A 13792-nucleotide genomic window follows, 5' to 3' on the forward strand; every position below is an offset into this window, starting at 1 on the left:
TAAATGCCAAAGTAATCATGAGCCTTTTTAGGAAAGTTTATACTACAAGTGCTTTTTGGTGAACTGATTGCTGAACCACTTAAAATTTTTAGTGGGCCTGCTTATATCAGTAATACTGGAAGAAGAAAACTGAATCAGTTCCAGATATTACATAGAAAAGAAAGAAGAAAACTTTCTCCCTGGCTGTGTTGCTCAGTTGGTTTAAACATCGTACCATACACCAAAGGTTGTGGGTTCGATCTCTGGTTGGAGCACATATAGTAGGCAACGAATTTCTCTCTCACATTACTGTTTTTTTTTTTTTCTCTCTCTCTTCCTGCCTCTCTCTCTAAAATCAATTTTTTAAAAAAGATATCCGTGGGTGAGGACTGAAAAACAAAAGAAGGAAGAACACTTCTTCTGCTTAGAACAAGTGAACTTGCAAAAATCTTTAAAAGTACCCATATTTTTATGTTGGTCCTCATTACATAAGTATGAGTCCTTTTTATATAGCATTGCTTATTTTTATTATGTATTTAAAAATTTAACTATCTCATTCTATTTGTATTAAATGTTATGTTTTAATTATAAGTGGCTAAAATCTATCTGACTTATGAGTGCTATTATTTATCCTGGGTATACTGTAAATTTTGATACTCTAATTAGACCCAGAAGTAAAGGAAGAAAAAAAAAATTTAATCACCATAGCAACTGATTTCAGAAATTTGGCTGGCAGCCAACCATGAATTTAGATTTATGTTCCATAGTCTTTGTGTTTTTTTGAGAATTCTAAGTGAAGGCTGAACATGTATCACAATTCTAAGAAAGCTTCTGAAATATCATTTGGTAGAAATATGCCATGTGGGAATAAAAGAATTTAAAAACTCAACTATTTTTAAAGGCAAAAAATAACTCTGATGAAGGAGAACATAATCCTTTATAAACAAAAGTAATTGCTGCTTTAATTTTCTATGTATCAATGTAGACTCTGAAAGCAAAATTTAGCAAAAATATTGGAATGTTATTTATTGCTTTAGAATATAAATACCATTTCTAAAATATAGGACATAATCAAAGAAGACAGTGATTTCTGTATCTGAGAACCCTAAAATCTAACTTGAATATATCTTTGCCCCTTTGGAAAACAGATATGTTTTTGTTATTGCTTACATTCTAATGAGTATATTTACAGTTGATACACAATTAAGAGTATCTCAGGCATACACAAAATAATTTAATTCACTGTGATTAGTAAAGATGCTGGGTATTAATTGGTAAGTAATCTGAACCTAACGGGCAAATGTAACACTGTATTAACAATTTCAGACATTTATAAAAATGCATATTCTTAAACTTTGAACAAATTTGAATAATTTTAATGGATTAAAGTAACATAGATAATCTCTTTTGAATTTGACTTAAAATCAATTACAAGACAAAAGCTAGAAAAAAATCCCTATTCATTGGGAGACAGACCCAACAAATAATCCATACCAACCCCCCCAAAATCACAATACAATTAGAAAATGTTTTAAATAAATAATAATGCATAAAATCCTGTGGGATTTAGGTAAGTGAATACTTAGAAAAAATTTATAGACTAAATCTTTATATTAGAAACTAATTCTCTAGTAGTGCAAATTAATGGAATAGAACACAAATATAAGATAGGGACTATTAGAAAAGATGAATAAAATGTTCAAAACCCTGTCAAGAACGATCAAGAGAAATAGAGAAGACAGAAATATCAAATTAACTTAACACATATTCATTGAGAAGTTATGTGTCAAACAGTATTTGTGTAGTATACATCAGTAGGTGAAAAGACAAATTCTTTTCCTCATACTCTTGAGTTCAAGTTAGACAGAAAATCTAGTCTGTCACTACACACACACACACACACACACACACACACACACACACATATATATATACACATATATAAAAAGTAAATTACAGACTTTATTAAAAGATGACAAGTGATATGAGAACATAAAGTAAAGAATATCATAATAGAGGGAAGACATTTTGCAAATTCTTTGCATTTAATTTAATTTATTTATTTTTCCATTTATTGAGATAAGATTAACATACTGTAATGTATAAGTTTAAGGTGTACTACATGATGATTTGACTTACATATATTGTTAAATGATTACCACATAAGTTTAGTTGTGGTTTCCATGAAAGGTCAACTAAAGTTTTCCTACTCACTTAATTATTTTTCAGAACTTTTTCTTCTTATTTTTTGGAGATGATTTGTTTATAGTCTGTCTGCCCTCTCTCACTTGTTAGAGCAGAATTTTCTCATTTTCAAGTAAACAAATGATGCTGTGATATACAAGGTCTGTCTGGAAAAAGGCCAGTCATCTTTAATATAAGGAGAATGGTTTGCACAACATGAATGTAACCTGGCAGCCAAGAAAAGTGGATTGGAGTGCACATGCATGAACAATGATGACTTCACTGTACTAGTCAGTGGTCATACACGATTGGGTGAGCGTGTGTACTGTGTGGCAGTTGCATTCAGAAGCTGCTGAGCAAGTTGAACAATGACTCTGCATCAAATTTTGCATTAAGCTTAAACTTTCTTCTGCAGAAACTATTGGGATGATTCAGAAGGCTTTTGGGGATGATACAATGAGTATAGCAAAAATAAAAGTATGGCACAAACACTTTAAAGAGAGTCAAGAATCTGTTGAAAGAGATCCACATTCTGGAAGGTCTGCAACAAGCAAAACACCTGAGAATGTTGAACATGTATGGGCTGCAATCAATAAAGATTGGTGACTGACAGTTCAATAACTGGAAGCTGATGTGGATGTTCCAAAAGCTACCATGTCTAAGATTTTGACACAGGATCTTGGCATGAAATGTGTCACGGCAAAATTTATTCCGTGGCTTCTGCTACCAGAGCAGAAGGAACATCATGATGTGGTTACTAATGACTTGATTCAAGCCACTACTAATAAACCAGATTTCCTCAAAAAAGTCATAACTGGAGATGAATCATGGGTCTATGGCATGATCCAGACACAAAGACTCAGGAGGCCCAATGGAAGTTGCCTTGTTCTTCACACACAAAGAAGGCTTGGCAAAGTTGCAGCAAGATCAAGACCATGTTAACTGTGTTTTTTGATTGGTAAGGTGGTGTCCATCACTAGTATGCCCCTCCAAGCCAAACAATGAATAAGGAATACTACCTCAAAGTTCTTTATCCGCTGAGAGATTCGATGTGATAAAAACAGCTGCAGCTATGGGCAACTAGTGATTGGTAACTGCATCACAATAGCACACCAGCTCATGCATCATGTTCCCTGCAGAGATTTTTGGCAAAACATCAAATCACCCAGGTGACTCAGTCCCCCCCTACAGCCCAAGTTTGGCACCCTGTGACTTCTGGCTTTTCCCCAAACTAAAATCCCCTCTCAAAGGGAAGACATTTTAGACCATTGATAAGATTCAGGAAAATAAGACAGGACAGCTGATGGCAATGCCAGCAAAGAATTTTGCAGAGTGTTTTGAACAATGGAAGAGATACTGGGAAACCTGTATAAGGTCCTCATATGCCTACTTTGAAGGGGACTGAGGCATCATTGTGTCCTGTTTACAATGTTTCTTGTATCTTGTATCTTGAATAAATATCTCTCTTTTTCATAGTATATGGCTGGATACTTACTGGACAGACCTCGTGTACACACACACACACACACACACATACACACACACACACTTTTACTCACAGTAAGATCATATTATATGTATTACTTCTCTACCATATTCAGTTCAGAGCCCTATCTGAAACATTTTATAATATCAGATTTGTGCTCAGTGTGGCAGAAATGAATTTAAAAGTGCAGAGTGCCCCTGTGAGAGAGCCACAGTGCACTAGCTACATCATCCTGGACACGAAAACCACTGACCTAGGTGATTACTTTGTTCTTAGTCAATAACCATATAATATCTAAGCAAGTATTCTGTAACTAACACTGAGTGCCTGACATTGACCTTCATTTATTCATTTGGTAAACATTGGCCACCTCTAAGAAGCCCTGGAGCAGAAACAAAGAAAAATAAGATCTTATCTGAAAACTGTGGAGCTCCTTGTCTAGTAAAAGTGATGGATAAATAAACATTCACATTACAATTGAGAGCTAGATAAGTGAAAGCTTTTTTGGAGGGGTGAAGAGTAGATAATTTAGTCATATATGAATATTAATCCCAATATGGGATTTTATAAAAGCAACACATCACCTAGTGTATTTTTCAATACATAGTTTTAAATCATGCACCATGAATAGCTTTTTTTTCTTTGGGAGTGTATGTTAGAAAGTAGGTCAGGTATCATCATATGAATAAACGAGGCTAACCTTCAGGAATTCATTATTCTCCTCTCTTCACTTAACTTTTTTTGCAGGTTTCTTCAAAATTAGTTGGTTGTACATGTGTGAAGCAATTTTTTAGTTCTCTTTTCTCTTCTATTGATTCAAGTATCTTTTTTATGTACCCATATCACACAATTTGGTAACTAAAGCTATATAATATAATAAATCTTGAAATCAGGTAGAGTGATTCCTCCTAATTTACTCTTTTCAAATTTGTTTTAGTTATTCCAGTTCCTTGACTTTCTATATAAATATTTTAAAACCATGCCTATATATACAAAAAATAGTGTAATTTTGATAATTTCATTAAATATGTATATACATTTGGGAAAAATTACATCTTTAATATGTTGAGTCTTCCAATCCATGAGCACAGTATATCTCTCCATTATTTAGATTTTCTTTGATTTCATTAATATTTTGTAGTTTTAAGCATATAAGTACTGTTAACATTTCATAAGATTTACACCCACATATTTCATTATTTGAGGGATTGTAAATGGTACTATATTTTAAATTTTGGTCTCTATGTGTTTGTTGCTAGTATATATAAATACAGTTCAATTTGTATGTTGAACTTGTGTCCTTTGACCTTGTGGATTTATTTATTAATTGTCAGTTTTGTAATATATTTCTTAGATTTCTTGATATAGACAATCAGGTCATCTGAAAATTGAGATAGTTTTAAGTCTTCCTCTCTGATTTATGTGTCTTAAAAGATTTGGTAGAATTGTCCAGTATGATTATCTGAATTTGGAGATTTTTCAGGGTTTTTAAAACTTTGAGTTTAGCTTCCTCAATAGTTATAAATCTACTCAAATTATTTCGTATTGTGTAAGCATGTGGAGTTGTGCATAATATTCTTGCATCTTCCTTTGATATACTAGGGTCTGTATTTCCTGTTTCATTGATGCTATAATTTGTGTCATCTCAATATTTCATTTGATATTCATATTTATTGAAAATACCAATTATTTAAATAAAAAGAATAATATAGCTCTAACCCTTTTATTAATATAATATAAATAATTTGTCACAGGATCCAAGATGGCAGAGGAGTAAGTGGAAGCTACACTAACCTCCTTCCAGGACCAATCTGGAATTACAACTAAATTATAGGAAATCATCTGGAATAACCAACTGAACAGTAGTTGAAGAGGAGCCTTATAACCACAGACACAGAGAAGAAACTACTTCACCACAATGTGACTAGTACAGAGCGTGGAGGAGATATGAGAGGGCTAACTGGGCACCCAGAGGTGGCAGATGAAGTGCTGGAGAAAAATTTCAGCACTGGGGGGTTCCCCGTGAGAAGTGTGGGGTCTAAACTCCAAGATGGGCTTCCCAGCCTATAGCACCAGAACTGGAAAGGAACCCAGATAACATCCAGCTGTGAAAAGTGGTGGGGTTTCTGTCTGCCAGGGAGAGATGGCTGGAGACACAGAGAGCCTCTTAAAGGGCCAATGCATAAAGTTTCATTTGTAGCCACTTACTCTGGGATCCTGCAAAGAGGGGGACAGAATGGACTAGAGTCTGGGGATGGTGGCTTTGGGGAGAGAAATCAGGAAGCATCTACCAGGATCCCTGTGCAGGAGAAAAAAAAAATCCAATTCATGAAATGAAGAACACAGTAGAAAGAATTACAAGAAGGCTGGAGAAAGCAGAAAATATTAGTGAACTGGAGGACAAAGTAGAGAAAATTCCCAGACAGAGTAATAAAACAAAAAAAGACTGAAAAAAGAACAAAGAAGGTTTAAAGGAGCTGCAAGACAACATGAATCCTAATGATATCCATATCATAGGGATAGTGGAAGGAGAAGAAGAGGAGCAAGGGATAGAAAAACTGTTTGAAAAAGTAATGACAGAAAACTTCTCTAACTTGATGATAGAAACAGTCATGCAAGTCCAGGAAGCACAGAGGGTTCCAGTCAAGATGAATCCAAACAGGCCCACCCCAAGACACATCATAGTTAAAATGGCAAAATTCAAAGACAAAAAGAGAACCTTAAAGGCAGCAAAGGAGAAACAGCTAGTAATTGACTGTGGGAGAGGGTGTGGGCAGGGCATGGGAGAACAATGGGGGAAAATTGAGACAACTGTAATAGAACAACAGTAAAAAAATTTGTCAAAATGTTATGTAAAGTTTAAGTAATTAAATCATGAAATCAAAGAATTATCAGTTGCTGAGATTAATAAAAGTTAGTCTAATTCTGCATGTTTTTACATTCCCTTTTCTCATTTTTGTAATCATGATATCAGTATAAACATTCTTGAACCCTTTAATAGCACCTTATATGCATAGTTTTAAGACTCTATTATCTAGTCTCTCTCTCATTGGATGGTTTCAAGTCTCAGATTTCTTCTTAAACATGAGTATTAAATATTTTAAAAAATACTACCATACTCCATTATGATTAGACCATCACAATAGTGTGTCATCCCTTTTTCCTGCCTATGATAACAGTCATACAGTTTAGTTTTTGTTCTTTCAGTTTTGTGTTGATCATGACTAAGAAAAATAAATAGGGAGTTTGTTTAATAAATAATAGGTAAAGTAGGTTCCAGGAAGTAGAAGAGGGCTGCATCATATTATTCTTCATCCCTAAGCTCTGTTACTAACTGTGTCATATTAAGCAAAGTACTTTAACTCTGAACTTCAGATTTCTCTTCAACCAAAAATAAAAATAATAACTAATATATAGAGATGTAAGACTTGAATAAAATAACACATATAAAGAGAATGCTCAGGATCTAAAACACATTTAATACACAGTAGCCCTCTTTCCAGTTTCCCATTTTCCTAATTGTGCTTTATTTATAGTATATGATCAATAAGTTGATATTAAATTAATATACTGGTGAGATCTTAGTATTAGGAATTTGATGTAGGATTTTGAAAGGTCTTAGGTCAGTTTTTTCAAAATGATCTATATTTTAAAATGAAACTAACAGTCATTTCATGTTTATAAAGATAAGGATTAATGGAAAAATTATAGCATTTAGAAAGGTAGAAGCTTGTTTGATTGATGACATACCTGCAGACAAAGATGATCATTTTCTTCCTGATGAAACACCTGTGTGTAACTGGCATTAACCGTTCCATGAAATGCCAGGAATTGACATCTGCACAGAAGACTATTGGCTATTTTCTTATCTGGCACCTATGGGAAATAGTAAAGTAGGAAATTATAAGTGATTCTCTCTCACCACAGTGATGTGAAATTCAGAGAACTTATACCTACTTGTATTTTCCACAGTGATATGCTACAATTAAAAGTTCTGAGGAAACATATCTTTCAAACTATAGTAGGTTTCAAAAGACAAAATATGATTTACATTATAGAGATTCATGCAGCAGTATTTGTATGACTTTTGAAACCAGTGTTGTCTGTTTTGTTTTGTTCTTTAGCATCACGCATCATTTTTTATACATATGTACTTTCTAGATGCTGGTCTGCGTGGTAATCTACTCCTTATGAGCTGCTAAATTCTTCAACACAAGGGAAATTGAATTAATTACTTCATTTTATGATTTTTAACCAAATCAACAGTTCAGATTCTAAACAAGATACTAAATTGGGATTTGGTATTATTTTAATGAAATTTACTTCCTAGTCCTCTGAAAGAATACCAAGGAGAACTTTAGTACTCTGAACTAAAAAAAAACAACAAAACAAAAAAAACCTATAAGAATTACAGTCTATTGTAGGAAAGAGTAAGTTACCAAAATAAATTTCAAATGTAATTTTAAAACCAAATTAACAATTGGATAGAAAATGTCAGCCCATTCATTTGGTGACAGAAATTGTGACAAAAATTTTCTCTGTCCTTGCAAAAATTGTAAGTCAGTGTTAGCCTGACTGTTAAATAAAACCATTTTAAAAGCATATTAGTCCTGATGCTCTCTTAAACTTAATGTTTAGTTCTTTCAAAAGCTAAAGATGATAATTTAAAACCTTTCTTTATTGTGGGAATTATGATTGAGTTAATTTTCAACTCAGTAATCTTATATGCTTTAAAATGGTATAGAAACAATAGGGAAATGTGTATTTTCATATTCTCCATCTTATTAACTACAAAGGGAATGGAGATTATTTTGTGTATTTAAACATATTTGTCTGATTGGTGCTAACTAAAAATGCATCCATAAAGAAATTCTTAAAGAGTCCTTTGTAATATGATACAGTTGATTCTTCATCCAGGAACTGCTGTGGCTTCAGCCAGGACATATTTCTGCCTTCCTTAGGCCTGTGCATTTGAAAGCATGTCCCTGAGAATATTGGTGACAAAATAATTCCTATTCTCATTTAGATAAAATTGCCTAAAAATATTTCAGCAACTGTTCAAATGAGCTTTCTTTAAGAGAGGAATCTTTATCTAAACACATATCAATATGTTGCAACTTGGGTTCTTCTCAAGTATTTTTCGTTTTTGCGCACCATCTCATATATAATTATGTTTTTGCACATTTCCATTTTCAGTTATAATATTAAAACAAAACTTAATACAGAAGTACTGTTACCAAAGAATTCTAAACAGTACGTTTTATCACTTATGGTCAAATTAATCATACATTGGTTTTATGCTGTATCATGCATATTTACTTAAAGACTATAAAAAAGTAGCCTAAATACACAATTTTATAAGATATGTTCCCTCAATTACACTATGCTTTATTTTATAATAACTTACATCATTAGCTTTATAATTTACTGAGCAGAATTATGAAAAGATGTTTGTATAATCCCAATTATCCAATTCTGTATACAGGAAGCTTGGAAGTTGCAACTCTGTGCTAACAAGTAAAAGGTTGAAAAGACTGAAAAATAACTCTTGGGGTCCATAAGAGAGGCACAGACACAGGGCAAACTGCTGCCTCCAAGACTGGAGAGACAGACAGGTAAACAAAGGGAGTAACACCTTATCAGAGCAGAGATTCAAGAGCAGAAACCACTATAGGAACTATCACCAGGGGAAGAAAACCTCAACTGTCATTGATGAATTGCTCGAGGCTCATTGTGGACAAGTTCAAGAGTTAAAAACTTCAGGGGCTTCACTTATAGGGACAACTCCACAATATTGTGAAATTTACTTCCATGAGTTCGACCAGGCTTTATAGTAAATATTGGAGAACAAACCCCTCATATTTCCAACAGAGCATTCTATTTTCCCTAACCAGGCCTGTCATCAAGAGAAAGTAGTAACAAATGTCTAAATTGATGGGTGTTATCAGAGCCTAGCTGGTGGAAGGGAAATACCCAATGCTAGCCTCTGGTAGCCATCCTGTTCCTCCCAAGGGGGGAGAGAAAACTGAAAAACACTTGTGATGTTCACAGTCCAGGGGCAGAGGCCCATTAAAGACTGGGACCTAATCATAAAATGTAGAATATTTCCCCTCTCACAACATTACAGGGGACTGTTACAGTGGTTTCTTTTACCGAGAATATCATGTCTAGCTATCCAGAAAGAGATTACAGGACATACTAAAATGAAGAAAAAAAAGAAAGAAAAAAAAATTGAAGAGATAGAGCAAACATCAGAATCAGACATGGCAGGGATGCTGTTATTATCAGATGTGGAATTGAAAATAACTGATTAATCTGCTAAGACCTCTAATGGATAGAATAGACAGCATACAGGAACAGGTGGGTAATGTAAGTAGACAGATGGCCATAGAAATGTTAGTGATCAAAAACACTGTAACAAAAATGCATAATGCCTTTGATGGCCTTATTTATAGCCTGACACAGTTAGGAAAGATATCTGAGCTAGAGGATCTAACAATAGAAATCTCCAAAATTGAAAAGCAAGAAGACTGAGAAAAGCACAATATTCAAAGACTTTAGGACAAACAAACAGTGTAACATAGAGGTAATGGAAATATCAAAAGAAGAAAGAGAAGAACAGAACTATTAAAAAAAATAATGGCTGAGAATTTTCCCAAATTAATGTCAGGCACTATACCACAGATTCAGAAAGCTCAGAGAACATGAAGCAGGACAAAGCCCCATCCCACCACCCCCACCCGCGCGCGCGCACACACACACGCACAATAACTACACCTAGGGACATCACTTTCAAACTAAAGAAAAATCAAAGATAAAGTAAAATCATGAAAACAGTCATTGGAAAAAAACACCGGTAGAGAAACAAAGGTAAGAATTAACATCTGACTTCTCCTCAGATATCATGCAAGCAAGGAGAGAGTTTAAAATGAAGTATTTAAAGAGCAGAAGATAGCAAAAAACCTACCAGCCTAGAATCCAGACCCTGAAAATTTTTTCTTATAAAGTGAAGAAGAAATAAAGACTTTTCAAACAACAAAAGAGAGAATATTTTGCCACTGGTTCTACCTTGCAAGAAATGTTAAAAGAACTTTTTAGAGAGAAGGAAAATGATAATAGATTGAAAAATTATATATATCAGATTTACATAAGGAAGGTCAGGAATGAAGAAAGAATAAGTTAAGATAAAATAAAAACTTTGATTTTTCTTATTCCTAATTGATATACCAGGTAACACTGTTCAAAATAAAATAATGTATTCAATCATTACGCTTATGTTCGTGTATGCTTTTATATAAGTGAAAAATGATAGCAATGTTACAGTGATGGTAGGGAGGAATTAAGATTACATTGTTATTATAAGGTATTCACACTACCAATGAAGATATATAATGTTCTTTGCATGTGAATTTGTATTATTTGTAAAGGTATAATGTAAAGCTCTAGGGCAGTCAGTATAAAAGTTTTAAAAAGTATGACCAATATGCTAAGAAAGGAGAGGAAATGGAATCTCATAAAATATGCAATTAAAACTACAAAAGGCAGAAAAACTACAGAAGACAAAAATAGGTATAAAGTATAAGGGTAACAAATAGAAAATATTAACAAATATGGTAGAGCTTAATCCAGCTCTCTCAATAATCTCTTTGATTGTCAGTGACCTAAATGCACCAATTAAAAAACAAATTTCAGATTGGATCAAAAAACAAGACCCAACTATATATTGTCTATGAGAAACCCACTTTAAATATAAAAATATATAAATTAAAAGTAAATATATGGAGGAATGTATACCATGCTTACACTAAACAAAAGAAAGCAGGAGTAGCTATATTAATTTCATACAGAGCCAACATCAAAGAAGGAAAGTTATCAAAGATAAATAAGGACATTATCTAACAATAGAAGGGTCAATTCTCCAAAAAGACAGGACAGTCTATACCGTGTAAGTGTGTAACAACAGAATGTCAATCTATGTGAAACAAAAACTGATAGATTTGTAAAGAGAATTGATGAACTCACTATTATAGCTGGGATTTTCATACTCCTCTATCAGAAGTAAATAAATCCCTCAGGTAGAAATTCAATACAGATTAAATTCAATAATTCTTAGTATCCTGGAAATGAAAGAAAAAAGTTAAGCAATGCTAATAATAAAGTATTTTTAAAATACTAGAGAGATAGTTGGTATTTGGTGCAACTTAGCACTTAATTTCTAAATCTTATAATAAATTAATTCAAATTATTACACTTTTTGCCTTTTCTGTTTCATAATTTTCTCATTTCTAAGATGAGGATATATTTACAAAATAATTACAATGATTAATAACTTTTGCTTTAGGCAGCATTTTCCAAGCCAGACTGTTTCTAGTACAATAAACTTCCTAAATTGCCTGCCAAGGCCTGATAAGCAAAGATAAAGGAGAGAAACAATTACCATAAAAAACATGGAAATCTTACCCTTTGCCACAGCATGGATGGCCCTGGAGAGCATTATGCTAAGTGAAATAAGCCAGTCAGAGAAAGACAAGTACCATATGATTTCACTTATATATGAAATCTAAAGAACAAAATGAACCAACAAGCAAAACAGAGACAGACTCATAGATGGAGGACAAGCTGATGGCTGTCAGTGGAGGGGAGGACTGGATGGAGGGTAGAGGGATTGAGCAAAAAACAAAAAACTCATGGACACAGACAACAGTGTGGTGATTGCTGGGGGGAGGGGCAAAGGTGGGGGAAGTAGAGGAGGATATAGGTGGAATAAATGGTGATGGATGGGCACGTGACTTGGGGTGGTGAACACACAATATAGTGTAGATGATGTGTTGTAGAATTGTGCCCCTGAAAACAGTAGAATTTTGTTAACCAGTATCACCCCAATAAATTCAATAAAAAGGAAGAAAATAAAAATAAAAAAAGAAATAAATTGCATTGACCAAATAGGTGTTTGGAGGAGAAAATGTGTGTAATACTAAAATATTTTCTCACAGATTTGGGCACTGGGGACCAGATTTGTGGAGAAATAAGCTTACGCAAGCCACAGAAATAGTTGTGTGTAGCGAACTAAAATATCCTATTTAAATGTTGCTGCCAGGGTAATATTGTAAAGTTCTGAATATCACATGATGTGGCAAAAGTACTGTAATTTTGGGGTGCCTTCCTTCAAGTCAGCTAATTTCCTCTTTCTTTCTACCAGGTACCTCCAGTGGGTCCTGTGATTTTGAATTTGATCTTTGTTCCTGGGAGCAGGAGCAGGACGATGACTTCGACTGGAATCTCAGATCTAGTGGCATGCCAGCCCTGGGCACAGAGCCAGCGGCCAACCACACCTTGCGAAATTCATCTGGCCATTACATCTTTATAAAGAGCTTATTTCCTCAGCAGCCCATGAGAACAGCCAGAGTTTCAAGCCCAGTCATAAGCAGAAGGAGCAAAAACTGCAAGGTATGGGAAAAACAGAAATATTATGGTCAAGTCCTGATAGAGTCAGATACAGAAAATGAAAAGGTCAGGACAAGACCAAAAGTGTGTTTTAATTTATTCAACCTGGAATATGTGAAGGAGAGAGAAGGATGAGAGGGAAGGATTGTTGGAACTGCCGAAAAATTTATTCTGTGGATATATTCCATATATATTGGAATTTTGGAAACCATTGGGAAATTTCATTGTTATTATCCAGGGATAATACAAGAGGAGTGAAATGCCAGTTGTTTTACTTAGGAAGCTTAGTACATATTGGAATTATGGGAATTTCACCATCAGAAAAAAATAAATAAGAAATATATGTTTAAATATGTCCAAGAATTAATATAAGAGTTAGTTGGAGCACAATAAAATATTTGAAGAGGACTTTGTGGAAAACTTGGCCCTAAAAAGAAGTAGAATGCTTTCTATAGGCAGGAAGAAAAAAATTGTTTGGTTATTATCCTGTGGCAATGTGAAGAAAAAGTTTACGGAGTGTTAAAGTTATAAATAAGGTTGTATGGCTTTTAGCATCATACAGCCCCACATAATGACTATGTACTTGCAGGATCCTCCACTTTTCTTTATTTATTGATTGCTTGATGGTTTTTAGTCCCCAAAAATTTGAGTCCGCCATGTTAAGAACAAAACTTAGCTTTATATATAACATAAATTAAG

At 33.9% G+C, this 13792-nt stretch overlaps 1 protein-coding gene across 1 annotated transcript in view; it reads left to right on the top strand.

Annotated features, from left to right (window-relative positions):
- The window catches only part of MALRD1 (MAM and LDL receptor class A domain containing 1), a 622346-nt gene that overhangs the window by 255849 nt on the left and 352705 nt on the right, over window positions 1-13792 (top strand). Inside the window, 1 exon segment of the mRNA XM_090268028.1 lies at window positions 12849-13096. Coding sequence (XP_090124154.1) covers window positions 12849-13096 — 248 coding nt within the window.

Source organism: Furipterus horrens, unplaced genomic scaffold (genome assembly GCF_987537825.1).
Source record: "Furipterus horrens unplaced genomic scaffold, mFurHor1.1.pri manual_scaffold_2, whole genome shotgun sequence".
Classification (NCBI taxonomy): domain Eukaryota; kingdom Metazoa; phylum Chordata; class Mammalia; order Chiroptera; family Furipteridae; genus Furipterus; species Furipterus horrens.